Genomic DNA, 20,056 nt, shown 5'->3' on the forward strand with positions numbered 1-20,056 from the left:
CGAGCAAATCTTAGATGTATACAAACAGATTGTCTTGATAGAAGAGAGAAATTGTGAATGTTATGCAGCCATGAATGCTTTGCTTGCAATCATAAAATTTTGCAAAAAATTCCAGCTAACAGTACAGTGTTCCACAGCCGTAATTGGCAATTGCTTCGAAAGAAAAATATCGAACATAAATCATGCATTTGAATCCTGTCAAATACATCTTTAAACCTCATCTATGATGCTTCTGCTTCTTTACACATATAATGATCTACATCTACATTGACGTACACCACCAGATAGCAATCTACAGAACTATGATCTCCATTTAGATACACCAGTTTTAAGAGCCCTTTCTAAGACGTCAATCCTCTCTTCTACGAGACATTCTTTTAGTTGCATCATCTCGTTATATTCCTTCTCCATTATCAGCTCCAGATCATCAAAGTAGTTGATTTTGGAGTGCAATTTCTTCATCTAATGATTATTCATTTATGCAAAAGAAAAAAAGTTTAAGGGCTAAAAACCCACTAAAATCGCAAGTCTGTTAACAACAGGAAAACCAAATAGAAAGTTTAGAATCACCTGTGTCTCAATTATGATAGCCACTAAATGCTCAATCTCCCTGTCTTCCTGGTCAGCCAATAACTTGGCATTAGCAGCAGCTGCCCCAAGAGCAGTCGCTGTTGCTGTTCTAATTCGTAAATTTAGAGGTACGTCATTCTTCTCTGAGGATGCATCCTGAGTTTCTGTAAGATCTTATAGATTCAGATTAAGACTGGTACAATGTAAACAATAGAAAACTAAAGGAAAGAACTCTCCAACTATTAAAAAAATGTGGATGAGAATATTAGAATCTGATACAAAGACTGAGCAACGGAAAACCAAACGTCAAGGTCATAAGTTCAACAATGACCGAAAAGGAAAAAAAAAAGATATCAAGCTGAAAGTTCATATATGATATATCAAGAATCTTCAGCAAAGGGGTATGAAGAAATAAATGAGAATATCTGCAAAAGGCATCTTTAGAACAGCTAGCATCTATTTCTATAATTTAGTCCTTTAAAAATTTACCAAAAAAGTTCTGCACAATTTCATTTACAACAAATACCTGATTGGTTCTCCTCCATCTTTGAAGCATCAACCTGAAGTGCTCTGAAATACAGAAAATACAAAATAACTTTCAATTTGTAGTAACAAAGAAAGAGCCTAACCATTAACTTAGGAGTATGATAGGGAAAAATGAAAAGACATTAACAAAATGATCAACCTCTCTGGATCTGAAACCATAGTGGGAGACAATAATCCATTAGCTAGATAATCCTCATCACCGTCAAATATCTCCCTTGGATATGAGCTTTCATTACATAGTGCTGCAACTGCAGCCTCAGCTGCAGCAGCAGTTACGTGTGGGCCAACCATAGTTGAGATGTGAGCTACCTAATTTAAAAAATAAATAAATCATAAAAATAAACAATAGGTCAAAAGGAAAAAACACATGCATTGTCTGAAACCGTTAAGATCTCAAAATCATTACCCTTCATGTATTAATACTTCCAACAATTAAGTCTTATTAACTAAAATTCCTAGCCAGAAGTCAATCCAAATGGTAATCAGCAGAACAGACCACATAACTAGGTTTTTTTAATTTCTTTTTCCATTTTTCCTTTGGTCAACATATGCTACCGCCATAGTATGCACCAAAAGCAATCATCACAACATTGTAACTCCCTATGACTGAACATATTCGAAGTTTGAATAATAAACTCAACTTTTCCAAGTGAGAAACAAAGTAAAAAGAACCTCAAATGAAGCGTCACTACAATCCATTAGAAGAAAAGTCTGGTAATGTTCTAAATTGTCAAGAACAGAATCAAGGCCTCCTACCTGTTTTATCAGTGAGCTACCACCATCTGAAAGGGGAGCAATGCGTTTTCTTTTTGCAGGAGGTTCTTCAGTTGCAGCATCCCCATTTTGCTCGCTCTCATTCATCTGATCGTGAACTTGATCCTCCATTTTGACATCATTTTGATTCTCAGATGAAGCTGACTGTCCTTCTTTTAAGCTATTCAGACTCCCGGTGGGGCAACTAGAACTATTCATTTCATGTGCAGAACCCATCATAAACTCCCCAAAGGGCAGCTCAATAAGCTTTGAAATACAATCAAGTTTACTTTTGGTCGGAACATTTTGAGCAACAAGCTCCCAATTATCTCCATGCCTCATAACAGATTCCAAAAGAAGTAGAGTTTCTGCCTCAGTCCAAGTAGCTCCATGAGTAAGACTGTTTCCTCCTAGGTCACTAAACCTGAAATCATCCTTGGACTTGTCCTCCCCATAATTTCCATTTTTGAAGCACTTTTCACAGATTACAAAACTACCCTGCTGATAAGAAAAACATAATTAAAAAGGAATCAAAAGCTATCAAGAAAAAAAATGTGAAAAGTGAACAGAAACACTTTTACATAACTTCAGTGGGTCTTTATGAAAAAATTCCACATATCCCACGTCTAGGACTAAATATAAACAGATACTTCCATCGAGGCTGTTGTATCAGATGTTTCAACTCTCAAAATTATACAAAACTGATTATAGTAATTTTGTATAGCAAAATTCAAGTTCAAATACTATAAGCTGCATATCCAGTTTCACAGGACCACCATGACCAAGTAAACCACGTGAATGACTCTTAACCTGGTAATCAAAGTTACTCCACCCATGGGTTCAGCGCAGACACCTTGTGTGTGTGTGTGTGTGTGTGTATTTCACAGAAGCACCTAAATATGTATAGCATCATCAGTCCCCGAATAAATGTGAGATATCCAACCAAATTAAAACTAAAATCAACGATTGGACATTCATATATAGAAATTTTAATGGTCATAAACATTTGTGGAAAATTTAATGCCATCAGTAGCCATCAATTAATATAACTAATCAGATGCATAACCTGCTACAAGAAACAACCGTTAGTAGCACAAATTTTAAGTACATCAAGTAAATACCACGAGAGACAACCAACAAGGCGACCACTATGATTACATTGTAAGCTAAGTAGAATAAAAAATCAAACATTTGTAAACTGTTATTAATATACCTTGCTATACTCATAGCATCCGGAATTACACTGCTCGCCACAACTACCGCACTTAAACCCCTTCAACTTCACCAAATCACCAAAAACATCCAAATACGAAGTCAAGGGAGGCAATTTAACCCCGGTCTCACCTGCCACTACCACTTTACCATTGCCACTACCATCTGCTCCAGAATTTGGAACCGAAATGGGTTTCAATGAATTGGGCAATGCAACAACACGAACACCATTGGGGGCTCCTTCCTCAATCTTAACTTGATTCTTAAGCTCTGTATCCCCTAAGCTGCTGTCTCTATTATCACTATCATCACCACGCGATACTGCACCAAAATTGATCAAACCCCACTCGTCCAACAATCTAAAGACCTTGTGGAGCAAACTAACGTCACCCACCAGTGATTTTCTCACTTGGGTGAATGTCAGCCTCCTCGAAGGCTCTTCCCTGTACTTGTTTATCATAAAATCTCTGTACTCTTTGTATATCTTCGGTGTTCTTGAAATTGAGCTCCCGTCGAAGAACTCTTTTAGGGCAGTACGCTCGGTTTCGTGAATGTCGTCCCATCTAAACCAACCTATACAAAATAAAAAAAATTTAAAAAAAAAGTTAATTTTCGCGAGAAAATACTTTCTCGAGAGACAAACAGAAACTTTTATAATTAAAGAGCGACTTACTGGAGTGACTTGGGATGGTGTAGAGTTCGAATTCGGGTTTAGTATTCGGGTCATATTGTGGCATCTCCATATGTCGGACTTGAACCACGAATTGAGTCGGAGTCGACCTAAAAATTTCGCTCTGTATAGGTTTAAAACAAGCGAGAGGGCTCTTGGGTAAATAATAAGGTAGCAAAAGTGAGGTCAGTCACCAGTCAGATTTTGACATGTTAGATTCGGGACCCACTTATGATTTACTTTCGTTACTTCACCTAAAATATAAATTACCAAACATTAATAACGTCGAAATTTTTTACTAAATACTACAAATCAAATCAAATAAATAACATTATTTCAGAAAAAAAATTCAGAAACAAATAACATTAGTTCAACTCGAGTTGCCAATATTATGATAAAAGCTCCTTTTGGTAAAGCTTTTTAAATAGAATTTTTATTAATAAAATTTTTATAAGTAGTGATTTTACAAAAAATATTTGAGTTGTTTGTCTGTCAATAAAAAATTTTATTAAAAATTATAAAATCAATTTAATAGCAATTCTTTAAAGGTATATTATGAAAAAAAAAATGAAATAAGATTTTAAAATAAATTAAGGGTATTGTAGACAATTTATCGTTTTAAAACATTTTTATAACCTCTAATCCTAAAAAATCTAAAATATGAGCTTTACTAATAAAGGTAAAAAAAAAAAATTTTAATTCCCAAACATCTTGCCCAAAATATAATCAAACAATATTAAAAAAATTTATACGTTTAAATAAGCACTTTTAACTATTAAATAAATTATGCCAAACAACTTGATTATAGTATAAATTAATTAACACATAAATGAGATTGAGCGAGTGATTAAATCAAGAACTAAACTTGATTATCTGCAGTGCACTTGTCCTGTTGTACAATTTTACAGTATATAATTTTTCATTAAGAATGATTCAAAAATGGGAAGTATGTAATGTTTTTATTGTGCAATTTTTTCTATAAAAACTAACACGCGAAATTAATCTATTATTGCTTGGTAGACCCTCTATTTAACTTTACTTTATTTATTTTTTATTGTGCTATTTATACTATTAATCTACAAGTGATTTTTTTTTTTATATCACAATTTACAGATATTACAACATTGAGTTTAAAATTTTAAATTTACATATTCTTATAATACACAGTCTTCAAATATAATTAAAAAATATACACCAGCTGAAAAAGGGTAAAATCTACTGGAACAAGGGTTCAGTAGCGAATTCATGGTATATGTAAGTTGATAACTTCCTTCAACTCTGATGTCAAATTGTGAAATCTTCAATCAATATTCGCTGTGGTATAAATCATCATCTAACTTCACAACAATTTCTGTTTCTGCGTCTCCTAGTTTAGTAACAACTGCGAAACATGCTCAAGCAGCTAGTGCCAAATTCTCAATTTACACACTTTACCAACTCAGCAAATTCGCATAAAAATTCAAACACCGCCACTAAATCTCATCACCACCTTCCCTTACTTCAAAAATGCACCCACTTAGTGCAGTTCAAGCAGGTCCAAGCTCAAATCATTAAAGCTTCTTTTGACAACAGCACCATTTCGGATACCCAACTAGCCAAGCTCATAGAATCTTTAGTAAACTCATCCCAAATTGCCTATGCTCACTTAGTTTTTAACCAAATAATTAACCCATCAACTTTTGCTTTTAATACCGTGATTAGAGGCTACGCAGAGGCTGGTCTAGGCCACAGAGGAATTCAACTTTATACACAAATGATAGGGAATGGGCTGGACCCTGACAGTTTCACGTACCCAATTCTTTTAAAGGCTTGTGGTGATCTTCGACAAGTGAAAGGAGTGCACTCGCTCGTTGTCAAGAGCAAAGATTTTAACTCGGTGATACATTCACTCACTCGTTTGATAACTTTTTATTGTAATTTTGGCGATGTCAAGTCTGCCCAGTTGTTGTTTGATCAAATGACCGAGAAAAACATGGTTACTTGGACTGCTATGATCAACGGTCATGTTAAGCAAAAGAATTATAGGGAAGGGATTGATTTGTTCCGTAAAATGAGAGATTCTGGTGTTGAGGTGAATGAACTGACTTTGGTGTCTGTGTTATCGGCTTGCGCCAACCTTGGTGCTTCAGAGATGGGAAAATGGGTGCACGAGTTTGTTGATAAAAATTGCATTATTTTGAATGACAAGCTTGGTGCTGCACTTACTGACATGTATGCGAAATGTGGGTATATTGAAGAAGCTTTGAGAGTTTTCAAGATTGTGCTCGAGAAGAATGTTTGTAGCTCGAATTCTATTATTGGAGGACTAGCAATACATGGTTGTGGCGAGGAAGCGGTAAAGATGTTTTGGCAGATGCAAATGAGTGGAATAAAACCTGATAATGTTACATTGATTGCGGTCTTGACTGCATGTTCTCATGCGGGGCTGATTGAGAAAGGAAAGGAGATTTTTTATAACATGAGAAGGGATTACAAGGTTGAGCCCAATGTCAAGCATTATGGTTGCTTGGTGGATCTTTTGTGCAGGGCAAGGCTCCTGGATGAGGCCTATGAGGTTATCAGAAACATGCCAATGGAACCAAATGCAGTTTTGTGGGGATCTTTGCTTACTGCTTGTGCTTCTGCCGATGATGGTGCCAATGTTGAGTTGGCTGAGATTGCAATGGAACGGTTAATTAAGTTGGAGCCGTTCAATGATGGAAACTATGTTCTTATGTCAAATATATATGCTGCGAAGGCACAATGGGATGATGCCGGTAAGATGAGGAGATTAATGAAAGAGAGAAATATTGTCAAGAACCCTGGTTGTAGTGTAATCGAGATTAATGATGTTGTACATGAGTTCATGGTTGGAGATGGAAGGCACCCATGTTCGGAAGAGATATATTCGATGTTGGAATATGTCGCCATAAGCTTAAGAGAAGAGTGTTATGCTGCTAGAATGCCTTGAGATACTTAAATCCACCTTAACAGAACTTTCAGATCTGCGGTTAAGTAACAAGGAATTACTTAATTGGCAATTGATTTTTACTCGGGGTCCTCCACAGAAATAATGAAGCATCATATAAGCATTAAGAGACTGCCCTCGTGTTGCTTAACAAGTCTTTTTGAGTTTCGGAGCTCGAAACATAGTGGTAATTGTTGAATTTTCTCACAATTCTTACAAATGGACCTCCTTTGCAGAGAATTTTAATGGAGAACTTCTCAGCAAGAAATATGGCTAGTGGCTCGGCAAGTGCAACCTGAGCTCGAACATTCAAGACCTATGTAAATTGATTTTTATTTTCTATAAATAGATGGAGTAGTTCCTTGCTGATTGGGTTGAAGAACATTTTATGCATCAAACGCGTTTGCAGAAATTATTAGGCAACTAGAACACAATTTATTTTTTTGTTCTCAATTATTGGATCTGTCCTTTCAACGACATATTGAACCTCTCAATTTCTTTAAATAAACATATATTTGTAAAAGTTCTGGCAATACTTCCATTCAATTTCAATGATAGTTTATGCACATGGCAACCGTTCTCAGTATATGCTACCATTAGCTGTTGTATCCACCATTAGCTGACCCACAACACAAAACTTGCACAAGTACCTGCAGCTTCAGCTTTCTAACCAATTGAAAAACAAAAGCCAAAAGTCTTAACCTCAACCATGAGATTAGCACATTCCATTAACAGCTAATATCCTCAAGAAAAGGCAGTGTGGCTATGTTAATTAAAAAAAAATTAAAACTGGGGAATCAATCACATTGCTGCAACAAAAGATCACACAAAATCTATATAGGAATGTGGACTTGCAATAAGTTCCTCATATCAAAAAGGCACATACTAATGGTGCAAACATATAACAGTTCAGAAGTTCAATTAAAAATCTTAATAAGGTAAAATGCTAAGAGACTACATAGAAACATGTTCATTAAAATAAAAAGATGATGAAAGCACAAGAAATAACAAAACATTGGGACTCTCTTAAGACTGAGCAAAATCCTAGGTCAGCCTCTGAGCAGCTTCCTTGGCAAGAAGTTTCTCCTTGGCCTTGGTTTTTGCCTGTGATTTGGAGCCCATAATACCACCTCCCCACTTCTTTCTTAACTCCTCGTACTTGTCGTTGAAGTTAGCCTGAAACAGAAATCAGAAATATTTTAAGGTACACCATAGAGCCGCAATCTAATGTATAATCATTTTAAAACCATGACACCACAGAGATGCAGTTCTTAATCTGCTGAAAACATGTATATAACTTTCTATAAAGATGTAGTTCTGACATACCTTGATGGCCTCAAGGATCTTGCTGAATTCCATCTTATCCTCATTCTTAACTGTTGTCAAACACAATACAGAAGCTGTCTTCTTGTGGACAATCTGTACAAAAGGCAGTTAAGCACAATCAGTAACCATAATCAAGAAACTACCAAGCACACTAACTATTAAGAATATTTACCGATCCCAAACGTGATTTTCCTTTGACAATGCAGTATGGGATCTCCATCTTCCTGCACAAGGCAGGAAGCCAGACAACCAACTCAATCGGGTCAACATCATGAGCAATGACAACCAATTGTGCCTTGTTCTGCAAAGAAGTCAAATAAGCATCTAAATTAGTTTGAGACACTATTCATGGAGGCTTGCAGAGACTATTAATCAAAACACAGAACACATGCAAACAAATAAACAAAAATAATTTGTCTACCTGTTCAATGAGGTATGTCACATGGTTCAAGCCATATTTCACAACAATAGGCTTCTTAGCCTCCACAGTCTTCCCTTCAGCCTCAGCCTGAGCTCTCTTCAAAAGACGTTCCTTCTTAGCAGCTCTATCCTCAGGCCTGTACTTGAGGAGCAACTTGAAAAGACTTGAGGCTGCAAACAGGATGCAATGGAAATAGTAAGATAAGCTATTACAAGTTCAATTCTCTAGTCTCTGAGAATATGAAGACAGAAATGCTCAGAGTTAATCATAAGTGACAGAACAATCGCAGCTGCATGGTACATAGATACACTAAAAACAGACATATTATGGCAAAGATGAAGACTATTGACACAGCATTATAACCACAACAGCTAATCAACCCTTAGCTTCCCAGCTTACACACAATTACTCTCATGTAAAGGCCCTTTCTTTTTATTTTTCACTTTTTTCTTACATTCTCAATGCCAAAAGTTCATAATATATTCACCCACAAAGAAAAGAAATATATCAGTTTTGAAAATAAAATCTGCTGGATTGACAGTTAGGCAAATCCAAGGAAATGCGAAAGCAAAGCCATCTAATATAATCTTACCAAGATTCTTGTCCAAAGTCTTGGTGAATTGGTTCAAAGCAGGTGGAACCTTCAACCTCTGCCTGAGGATCCTCCTCTGCCTCTGAATACGAATAGCCTTGGGCCACTTCACATAACGGTGAAGATCCTTCTTCGGCGGCAGAGCCCCACCGATACCAAACTGCTTCGGACGCTTCTCAAACAGTGGATTCACAACCTTCTCCTAAAATTTTCAACATCGGCAAACAAGTGAGCGCACTAACATCAACATCATCTCTCACTCAAATAAACAAAAATAAAAAATTCCCAAAATAGTAATCGGAGAAATACCGGCTTCTTCTTTGCTGGTGCTGCAGCAACCTTTCCTCCTCTCTTCGGAGCCTATAGAACCAACAGTCCCAATGTGACTAAATTCATTATTACAACGGAAATATAACAAAGAAACCCATTTAAATTATCTTAAGCGCATGAGATTTTCATTTTCAATTCAATGTAAACTTATTTGACAATTAATACACAAATCTTAAACTGAATCAATATCAGGAGCATAGAAATTAAACTAGAGATCGTTGAAAAGAATTAGGGTTTCGAGACGTACCATTTCGTGCCGCTTCTGCTAGGCTCTGTGGTTTTGGAGAACGGCGAATGAAAAGAAAAACCCTAGCCAGAACAGACTAAGTAAGAGGACTTGAAGTATGTTTTATAGTTAGGGCAATGTGGCGTTATATCAATGGGTGCTCTTGTAATTTAATTAAATATGATGGTGCAAAAAGATAGACCGGTCTGGGTTTTGTAGGGTTCGGTATGTTTAATTCAGGTCTACGAGGCCCAAACGGAGGCCCAGACGCCCATATAAGTGAAGCTGCGCGCCATTTTGGGATTTTTAATGACTAGACTAGAGGTACTGCAACCCATGACCAATCCGAACCCAACCCAAATCGCCCAATGGCTTGGTTGGGTTAAAAAAACGCAACCGCAAAACTCAACTTAAACCGTGAGGCTACATTTGAAAGGCGAAATTAGATTGGATTAACTTTTTTATTAGATTGGGCAATAGTATAGTACGTTTACTCTCATAATTGGGGAATCGGGACAGGGGTCGACACCGGTTCGATTTCAGTTTGATTTGTGAATTTTAGGTTCAATTCAATATGGGAATTTTAAAAAATCAATTTGGATATTTCTATTCGGTTCAGTTTTAGTATTAATCAATTCGGTTTTTTTACTCATAAAGTACCAAATCAAAAGTAAAAAAAAAAAAAAAACCTAATCAAACTGAATTCTTTTAGGGTCCAATTCGGTCCAACCAATCCTTGAAAGCCACATGGCATTATTTTAATTTAAAAATGATTTTTTCAATTTTTCGATTAGGTTCTTGAATTTAAAATTTTGAACCGAAAACCAAATAGGAGTGTTCAGTTTTATATCAAATCGAAATATTCAACTTTTTTTTAGAAAAAAATACTGAATATGACAACTAAAGTCGGAATCATTAATAACGTTTACCTCACAAAATAGAGGCAAAAATCAAAATCAGAGTCATGGGGCCCAAACTAATTTGAGATTGGAGACAGATTCCCAAGGGGGAGGTAAGAATCGATCTCTTATTCCTTGAATTGACCATTTTCCCCCATTGAAAGTATAATATTCTAAAAATGCCCTCATTTAAATTAAAAATAGTAGACATTTCTTTATGGCCTGCATCGAATTCTCCATCAAACACTTGCAACCAAGCCTCCATCATAGCCAAGCATTTATGGCCTCCATCATCGATCTCTTATTGCTCAATCATTAACGATCGACCATGGATCTTGCTTCGAGTAGCAGCATCTTCTATTGTCTAGCAATCTCGATGTTGTAATGAACAAAAGCAATAATTTCCCAAATCACAGCAACAACACCTATCATCGTCGGAAACAACAGTTGTTGATGCTTCATCGACTAGGGATGGCAATGGATCGAATTTTGGTCAGTTTAAAATGAATTTGGATATCAATGTACGGATCTAAGACGGATCTGGAGCATATCTAGATCTATCTTAATATCTAAATCCATATCCACTCATCTTTTAATTTTATTTTATTTTAAAAGTTTCTTAACAATTGTGGAATTATAATGATAATAAATTTTATTCATAGCATATTAATGATATTTACCATGCATTTAAACTCTTAAAACTTAAAGGTTAGTTTTGTAAATTTAAAAGCCAGTCAGGCCCAAAGCATGTACATGCAATATTCAAATTGTAAGTCAAGTAATACAACCTGGTAATTTATTTTAATATATTGGCCAAATAATTTTTAAGGAATATAGTTATTCATATATTTAGTCAAATATGGTCATAATAAAAATGATAAATGACTGGATATATATCATATTTAATTTATATGTCATTATCTAATATTGTAAGAATGAGGGTGGGCATGTCGTGGATAGTAGAATGATGAAGGAGATAATAAAATATTAGATTGATCTTACTCCTACAATTACTTTTGAATGATATTTTATTATCTTTCTTATTTATTGTTTTGGTGTAAAAATATAAGCTACAATATTTATTATATTTTTGAGAAAAATTATATAATTTATTTGTTATCAATACATTTTAGCCTTCAATTTTCATTCTAAAAAATTATTACTTTTTTATTACTAAGTTTTAGAATTCATGACGGATTTAGAGCAGATTTGAATTTTAATTTTTTTTTCGAATTTGGAGCAGATATAGATATTTATTTCTTTTTTGGATCTGGATATGGAGCAAAAAATATGGATTCATGACGGATCTGGAGCAAATACGGATCTTGATTTTTATTATGGATTTGGATATGGGGCAGAGTAGATCCAACCCATATCTGCCCCATAACAATCCCTATCATCAACTAATCTCGCACAGAAGTAACAAATGATCTTGCTCACATTAGCAAACGTTGCAAAAATGATGATGATGATGATTTTTCTTTTTTAAACAATGATGATTTTTTTTAAAAAAATTATGATGATTATTATTCTTATTATTAATGTTATTTTTTTCTTTTTTGGGTATATATTATTATTTTTATGTTGTCATGTTTATTATTATTAATTTTATCAATACTATTATTGAACTAAAGTTATTATTATCTTTTATTATTAATAATAATAAGTTTTTTGAATAACATTAATATAGCAAACAATAGTGATAATATTATAATTTTTATTATTGTCATTATTATTATTGTTTTTGAACAATATGACAAATATTATGATAAATGATAATAATTACAATAAAAGACCAAAGACATTTAATAATTTAAAATAATTCATTATAATTCCAAGATAAAATAAACACATTAATGAGAATACAATCCATTCTAATTCTAATTATTACAGTTCAAGTAAACAATTTATTATGATTCATTTTCTAACCTGTTTTGATTCCTGCCCATTTTGATTTTTATTTAGTAAACACACCATTAGATTATATAGTGTTGTCTTTTTGTTTGGTATGATATTGGACAAGATTATGTTAAATTTAATTCAATGAAGCTAAAATAACTATTTAAATAGTATATTATTTTTTAAATTACATTACTAGTTGTTGAATTTAATATTTAATATTCAATATTGTTGAATATAAATAATTGAATATAACTTTTATGTTTAATATTATTAGGTGTTAGTTAAAATAAACTAATGAATTAAAATTTTAATGTTAATTTTAAGTAAAATACAAGTTAAAAATAATTTATTGAATAAAATTTAGATATGTAGCAAATTTGAATTATATTAGGCTATTTAACCCTACATAAACCCATGTGAATATGGGGACAATTAATCTGTCATAGACAAATTGTCTGCAATAGGAAATCAAACAAAATAAAAAGAACAAGTGATAAATCAATTAATTCAAGGAAACACAAACTTTCATAAACATATTTTTGATACTTTGAGGGACCAAATATCTCAAATCACAACTACTCAGTTGCCAAATAAAAATATTTCAGCCTACCGATATTGATGCTAGTTTAAATATTAGATTACAAAATTTGAGCCTAAAAATTAAGAACAAAATAGATCCCATGTTTCTTAAAATTATGTAAAAGCAACAATTACTTTTACTTAATCAAAATAAACTATGATAACAACTCTAGAAAGATAGAGATAGCCTCATAATAAAATTACTTAAACAATTATTTTTTAGAAGAGTGTACCATTCTCTTCTCCCTAGAAAATACCCTTGTTCTCAAGGTTAAAATTTTTGAAGTAAAAAGTCTTCTCGACCTATCCCTTGGTCATTGTATTTTTCATCACCAACTTTATTTCTCTATAGCAAGCACAACAAGCATTCAGTGGAGTCAATGAAAAAATTTGAAGAACCTCCATTTGTTCTCATTGATTCCCCACTGTGACGCTATTACTGTCTTCACTCTTTGCCAACTACCATTAATGAACTTGGTTTCAAATGGTTTCATCTTTTATTTATTTTTCTAGAAACTAAAATTCGGGAAAAGAGACGTTAGTTGTTGTGTTTATGAATAATAACCAAGCTGTGATGCTAAATGTTACAGATACAAATTGTCTACCACAAAAAAATCAAATAAAATACAAAAAATAAGATATAAATGAGTTAATTCGAGAAAACCAAAGCCTCCACATACATATTTTTGTATTTCAGGAGAACTACTTAGTTGCCAAATAAAATATTTTAGCTTACAGTTATTGACATCAATGCTAGTCTAAATACTAGCTTGTAGAACTTAGATCTAAAAATTATGAGCACAATACCCCATGTTCCCCATAATTATGTGAATACAATAACTATTTTTGCTTAGTCAAAATAAATTATGATAAGAACTCAAAAGAGATAAAAATAACTTAAGAATAAAAATAACTGAAAAATTTATTCTTTAGAAGACCGTATCATAATTCTATGAATTTTATCTTAAAATTTGGACTAATTTAATAGTCTTGACAACAAAACATGATTTTGGATTGTATTAATTTTTTTAACCCTTAAAACTAATCTAATCCAACCTTTTATCCAACATTCAAAGACAACCTAAATACATTAATATAAATATGCCATCCACTGATTAATCTATTACCTAAGCAAGGTATATGTGTTTGTCAGTTCTATGTTTCATTTGATAAGTTCATCTAGTCTTGTATTGTACCTTTATCTCTTATTATAAGAATAAAAAGACAACTTATTTTTATCTTGTTCGTTAGGCAATAAAAAATAATAATAAAATTTATCAAACACATTTTATTTTTAAAAATTTATAATCCACTTAACAATACAATTTACTAAATGTCTAGTTAATTTTTTTTATTTTTTATTTAGCAACTTATTTCATCATCACAGTAGAAGCAACTCATTTTATAAGCTACAACAATTACAAAATCGCCTTAAAAATTGTTTACCCAATCCACATTTTTTATCATTGGATTTACTAACATCAATGATTACAAATAAAATAGTCTTTAACCATGCTACATGGTCGATAATATTGAGGAAATGAGGTTGAGCCATATAATTCTCATTTTCTTTTAATAAAAGTAGATTTCTTACCGCATATTCGTGGGAGAAAATTCTCAAACTTAATGCTTGATAAATCTCTGGCTTGTAGTATCCTAACAAGCATATTGTTAGGGCATACAGTTTTTAAGAAATTATTTATGTAATCATGCTCAATCACTATGAGATACCACATATGATTGATTCCAAATAATTAACTGCTCAAACCAAAAAAAAAAAGGTGCAACACTACACATGGAATGTTGGGGATACAACTTTTGTTCCAAGTCATTCGTCATATAACTCGTCATTCATTGATAAGTGATGTCAAATTATCACATTAGTGATAAAAATAAACGCACAACAATTTACTAATGATATGTCACTTAAAATATAAATCTAAGTAATACTAAACTTATTCATTTACGATATTTTGTTCGTATTCTAACTAATGAGACATCTTATGCGTCATCCAGGCACGTTTAAGTTAGATTTGTAAAACTAAAATTTTTTAATGTAATACAGATGAAAATAAATAAATGATTATCTATCGGTTGAGAAACAATTGAGTATGCATACACATGAAAATATTATATACTTGATTGTTGTACGGGTATATTATTGCAACGGATTAACTAATTAGACAGCCTGAACTACATTGGTCAAGAAAGAAGTTATGTCTTAGATTAAGCACTTTACACTGCAATGATTACTGAAATCAATAATTGGGAATTTGGAAAGATTGTCACGTTCAGAGCATGCGGGCCAATGGCCATTGGTTAAAAAGCGTAATGAGTAGATAATATCGTTGTAGCCCTTGATTTTTATATTAAATATATTTACTTTTACAAGTTCTAAATTTTGATTATTACACACTAATTTTTAAATAGAATAAAAATCTTCATCAAGTTTGCGACACTTCATTAATCAAATACTATTTCAACAAGACACTCTTTCATTTGTTTGGTCTCTTACGGTATAAGCGAAAAGGTCAAATTCAAGCGTTAACATATTAAAAAAATGTTCATTAAGAAACAAAAAAAATATTTAGAAATAAACCTATATTTGGGTGAGTCACATATTAGTTATGTTAAAAATGTAGAAGCCTCAGTCATATTCAAATAATATAAATGTGGAATCATTTTCAAATAGAAAATTAGAGGGTAAGAACCATGAAGAGCACTAGAACTCTTACATTTGTGGAGGTAGAAGAACCGTAAGTGAGAAAGTTTTATCCAAATCAATACGAAACAACGTCATTTACGTCATCCATCAAAATACAAAGTTCATGGCAAACGATATCGTCTTGTATTAATTTGGTCGGTGCTTGATCAACTCTCATGCTATTTAAAAATTTATCCTAATATTAGCAAAAAAAAAAAATGAACACTTTGTTATAATATTAATTAAAGAAGGCTTATGATATTGAAAGGGAGAGCGGGAGGTTTGTATAGACAAATGAGAGAGGAAATCCCGTTGAAATTGCAAGTGAAATGTTTACAAAGGCTTGAAGCCAATTTATAGCAAAATAGTGACCGACCCTTTGAGGTGAGATTTGGAGGGAGGATGACGTTTGGCAGGTCAAGAGTAGAACTTCGATTCTGAGTTTTATTTACAGATCAGAACATGAGTTTTTGTTTTGCACGTAGAGCGTAACAGATGCACCACCAATCATATTAAAGAAAAAAGAAGTGGGGGATGGATAATTACACTATTCACAGTCAAGGTATAGCGACGACGATTGGTTTGGTGGTTTATTTGATATTCAACACGATAAATTTACAACTCTTATCGAACAAAACGTATTTAACCCAAAATAATAGGGCTATTGATGTTATCCCCAATTAGTGAGGAGGGTATCTTTAATCTGTTAAAATAAGGTTACACACTAAACTATTAAAAATATAAAATTTAACAAATTTCATAATTTGTTAATTAGTGTATTGAAATCAAATTTTTTTTATTTGTTAGTAGTATTAAAATAAGAATGCCTTCATTAAAGAATATATATATACACATTAAAGTTGAAGAAAATTATTAAACTATATAATTTAATAAGATAATAAAAATATACTATTAAATCATGTGATTTAATAGTTTTTATTGTTATTATATTATTAAACTAATCTTAGATTAGAATTTTTTTAAAATTTTAATAAATTCAGGGTCTGAATTAGAATATATAAAAATATTCTACTTCAGAATCATTAAATTTGTTAAGATTGGAGAACATTATTAAACACTTTTGGTTTATATTTACGTTTGTATATATATAAAATCGATTCGGGGTGGGGGGGGGGGATTGACACAGACGTTGTTTTGGCTCCACAGTTTTGGATCAGACATTTTTCGCTTTGCCGCGGTATAAAAAATTAAGCCAAAAATAAAAAGAAAATAAGCAAAACAACGAAAGCCCGCTCTCAAAATTTTGGCATAAAAATTTTTGAACCCCCGCCCCTTTTTTCCCAACCCGCCCTAACTCACATTAATTTTTTTTTCTCTATTTTTGCAATTAATTTTTTCTCTCTCTCTCTCTCACTCACTCACTCTGTTTCAAATCATTTAATTAAACACTCGACTTTTGATTTCAAATTACTCTCTCGCAAACCTCAATTCTGCGCGATCTCTACTCTAGGGTTGTGTCTTTGTTTTGTTCGTTTGAAAATTAGTTCAAACCTTAAAACCCTAGACTCAGGGGTTCGAAATTTCCATGGCGTCGGAAACCCTAGAAGAGGCGAAACAAAAAGAGGAGGCTGCTCCTGCTCCAGCTGAGGAAGTTGAAAAGAAAGCGGAGGCGCAGGAAGGCGCTAAAGATGGAGAGGCAGTAAAAGAAGAGAACAACGAAGAAGAAGAAGAAGAGAAGAAAGAGGACGAAAAGGAAACGAAAGAGGAGGTTCACACTGAGGAAGTTTCCGCGAAAGATGATGATGTCACAAAGGAAGGTGACGTGGCAGCGAAGGCGGAGGAGGAGACCAAAGACAAGGAGGAGAAGCAAGAGAAACCGGAAGGAGCGAAGAAGGGGAAGAGGTCGCGTAAAGCGGGCGTGAAAAAACCGAGCGAGGAATCTGACGAGCCGAAGAAAGAGAAGGAGAAGGAGAAGGATAAGGATAAGGAGAAAGTGAAAGAGCCAGTGACGCCGACTAGTGAGAGGCCCACCAGGGAGCGGAAAGTCGTGGAGAGGTACTCTGCGCCTTCTACTGGAAGGTCTGCGGCCAAGCCTGTGTCTATTGAGAAGGTATGGAACGCTAAAAAAATGAAAATTTTCTAATCATTACTTATGGATTATGTCTTAGGTTTTTTTTTTTTATTGGTTTTTTGGATTTTGCAGGGTCGTGGAACTCAGCTTAAAGATATCCCTAATGGTATGGATTTGAGATTTTGCTGTATTTTGTTGAATTAGTTAAAAGTGGTGCCTTTCAATTGCTGAGTTCTGGATGACTTACAAATGGGTTGGTTCTTGTTAGTAAAATTGATGAATTAGAACAGCTTCATTGTGTTAAGTTTTTAGTGTATAATTGGATACAATGAAAAAGGAAAAAAAAAAGTGATTGGAGTTAATAGAGCTGAAAATAAAGACTGCTAGCAATTGATTTGACTATTTTCTTTGAATCCTTATACTCAAGTGGAGGATGCTGTTTCTTGTTAGTGAATGTTAAAAGCTTGTGTTGGATTGTGTATATATTGTTGTGAAACTTCATGAATAGCCTTTGGTACTTGACAATCGTTAGCCGGACGTCCCTTTTTCTTATCTCTTGTGTTTGTTTTCTTGAGCGGTAGCATAACTGCTGGATGTACTGTAATCAATCGTGTTGAGTTTCAGCATAATTTGACTTGATGGTAGTGAAGAATAGCTGAGTTTAATTGCTGTTTCTTTTATATTTATTATCCCATATAATAGCTGAAAAAAAATCAGGTTTTGGAAATAGCTATTGTTTGAACACCAAATGATTAAATGAGTGTGACCAAAATGGAATCTAGCATGAATTGAGAAACATACAAAGATATGTCATTAATGGATTTTATGTCCCACACCAAATATCCTATTGACTATACTCCTCAACCATATCAATGAATCTTTGTAGATTTTGTTTGTTAGCAAACTTTTGGAATATGGTTGATAGAAGATGGAAAAAGCTGATGCTGCAAAACAATGAATATGGATGTCATAATGTCTTCATTCATCTTTTAAAAATGTTCACAATGCATTATAGTTTACAGTTTAGTACACATTTGGGGACAGAAAGATATCATCAGATTCTTTTACCCTTTAGATGATTTTCTGGATTTTTTTTTTAACTTATTAAAGTTATAGAATTGTTCCTAAGGCATTATAGTTAATGGTTCTAGGACACATTTTAGAGGACACACACGTTCTGATTGTTTTGCCAGGGATATGATTTGCTGAACATGTTTTAACTTTCATTTAACTTTGTTATTACAGTAGACTGGCATTTTTTTTTTGTCTGATATTTTAAAGCTGTTTCAGTGGCTTTCAAGTTGTCCAGGAGAAAGCCAGACGACAATCTGCATATGCTTCACACAATACTTTTTGGAAAGAAAGCCAAGGTGACTGAGTTTTGGCTTTGTTCTTGATTTGGTTTGCTTTACCCTTTTTTGGTACAGTACACTCGTTTGGCATAATCAAATGCTATGCTGATTTGCTAATAATACATCTGATGTGTCCTTGTGATTCTTGTTTTGCAGGCACAAACTTTAAAGAAAAATATAGGCCAGTTTTCAGGTTTTGTTTGGTCTGATAATGAGGTAAGTCTTGCTATATATTGGAGATTTACCCCTTCCATGTAAATAAAGTTTGCTTGGTTTTCTAGTATGTAAATGTATGTGGTTGTGTTTGCACTGAAAATTGATTTTAATTTCCTAATCGCAAAAAGGAAAGAATTTTCTTCTGGGACACATTGGATCAATGTAATGTGGAATCATGCTTAAAGTTTTTTGTTGTGGGTGGAAACCCTTTCAAAGTAAGTCAGTCCTTTCTGCAGGAAAAACACAGGGCAAAAGTTAAGGAGAAGATTGACAAATGTGTTAAAGAAAAACTGTTGGATTTCTGTGATGTGCTCAATATTCCAATAAATAAGGCTGTTGTAAAAAAGGTCAGAAAATAACCAGGTTGTTCCTCGTTTAATGTACCTTGTTATGGTTTATAGTTCTAATTGGGCTGGCTCATGTTCTTAGGAAGAGCTCTCTGTGAAGTTATTGGAATTCCTGGAATGCCCGCATGCCACGACTGACATTTTGCTTGCTGACAAGGAGCAGGTTCTCTAATATTTGCATGTTTTTGCATATGTAGTGCCTTAAGTAATGTTTAGTTTCTAAATTTGATATTGATGAAATTTGTGGTTCATCTTCTCAGAAAGGTAAAAAGCGTAAGGTCACACCAAGCAAAAATGCAAGTCATGGTGAAGCATCTGATGCCAAGGTTTGTTTTCTTGTTAGTAGTGTAGGAAATATTTTTAATCATGATTAACTAATTTCTTTGTGATGTTTTTAAAGGATACCGTTTTTGGACATCAGCAATCAATTGG

At 33.4% G+C, this 20,056-nt stretch overlaps 4 protein-coding genes across 5 annotated transcripts in view; 2 read left to right on the forward strand and 2 right to left on the reverse strand.

The window, feature by feature from the left end:
* Positions 1-55: 55 nt before the first annotated feature.
* Positions 56-3,906, reverse strand: LOC18044647 (SWI/SNF complex subunit SWI3A). 2 transcript variants are annotated; one of them, XM_006436820.2, is made up of 7 exons: positions 3,755-3,906; positions 3,083-3,654; positions 1,873-2,367; positions 1,256-1,425; positions 1,097-1,140; positions 571-734; positions 56-462 (listed from the first exon to the last, which is right to left on the reverse strand). In XM_006436820.2, the coding sequence occupies exons 1-7, from the start codon at positions 3,822-3,824 to the stop codon at positions 301-303; spliced, it is 1,677 nt and encodes a 558-aa protein (XP_006436883.1). In that variant the 5' UTR covers positions 3,825-3,906; the 3' UTR covers positions 56-300. The 2 variants fall into 2 exon arrangements, with proteins under 2 accessions (XP_006436883.1, XP_024041639.1); XM_024185871.1 differs by having other exon boundaries at positions 1,873-2,370.
* A 1,052-nt stretch (positions 3,907-4,958) lies between these two features.
* LOC18044648 (pentatricopeptide repeat-containing protein At5g66520) lies at positions 4,959-7,031 on the forward strand. Its single transcript, XM_006436821.2, has one exon. It carries the CDS (start codon positions 5,142-5,144, stop codon positions 6,699-6,701), a length of 1,560 nt encoding a protein of 519 aa, XP_006436884.1. The 5' UTR covers positions 4,959-5,141; the 3' UTR covers positions 6,702-7,031.
* Positions 7,032-7,488: 457 nt separating this feature from the next.
* Positions 7,489-9,732, reverse strand: LOC18044649 (60S ribosomal protein L7a-1). The gene is made up of 7 exons (XM_006436822.2): positions 9,615-9,732; positions 9,347-9,397; positions 9,038-9,239; positions 8,446-8,615; positions 8,197-8,325; positions 8,025-8,117; positions 7,489-7,874 (listed from the first exon to the last, which is right to left on the reverse strand). The coding sequence occupies exons 1-7, from the start codon at positions 9,615-9,617 to the stop codon at positions 7,743-7,745; spliced, it is 780 nt and encodes a 259-aa protein (XP_006436885.1). The 5' UTR covers positions 9,618-9,732; the 3' UTR covers positions 7,489-7,742.
* Positions 9,733-16,825: 7,093 nt separating this feature from the next.
* Positions 16,826-20,056, forward strand: part of LOC18044650 (protein DEK) — a 7,560-nt gene continuing 4,329 nt past the window's right edge. The window contains exons 1-7 of the mRNA XM_006436823.2: positions 16,826-17,748; positions 17,842-17,875; positions 19,000-19,079; positions 19,218-19,277; positions 19,514-19,624; positions 19,707-19,787; positions 19,885-19,950. Of these exons, the coding sequence (XP_006436886.2) occupies positions 17,224-17,748; positions 17,842-17,875; positions 19,000-19,079; positions 19,218-19,277; positions 19,514-19,624; positions 19,707-19,787; positions 19,885-19,950 (957 nt within the window). The 5' untranslated portion in view covers positions 16,826-17,223. The remainder of the gene's footprint in view (positions 17,749-17,841; positions 17,876-18,999; positions 19,080-19,217; positions 19,278-19,513; positions 19,625-19,706; positions 19,788-19,884; positions 19,951-20,056) is intronic.

The sequence above is a fragment of the Citrus clementina genome, unplaced genomic scaffold (assembly GCF_000493195.1).
Source record: "Citrus clementina cultivar Clemenules unplaced genomic scaffold, Citrus_clementina_v1.0 scaffold_4, whole genome shotgun sequence".
NCBI lineage: Eukaryota > Viridiplantae > Streptophyta > Magnoliopsida > Sapindales > Rutaceae > Citrus > Citrus x clementina.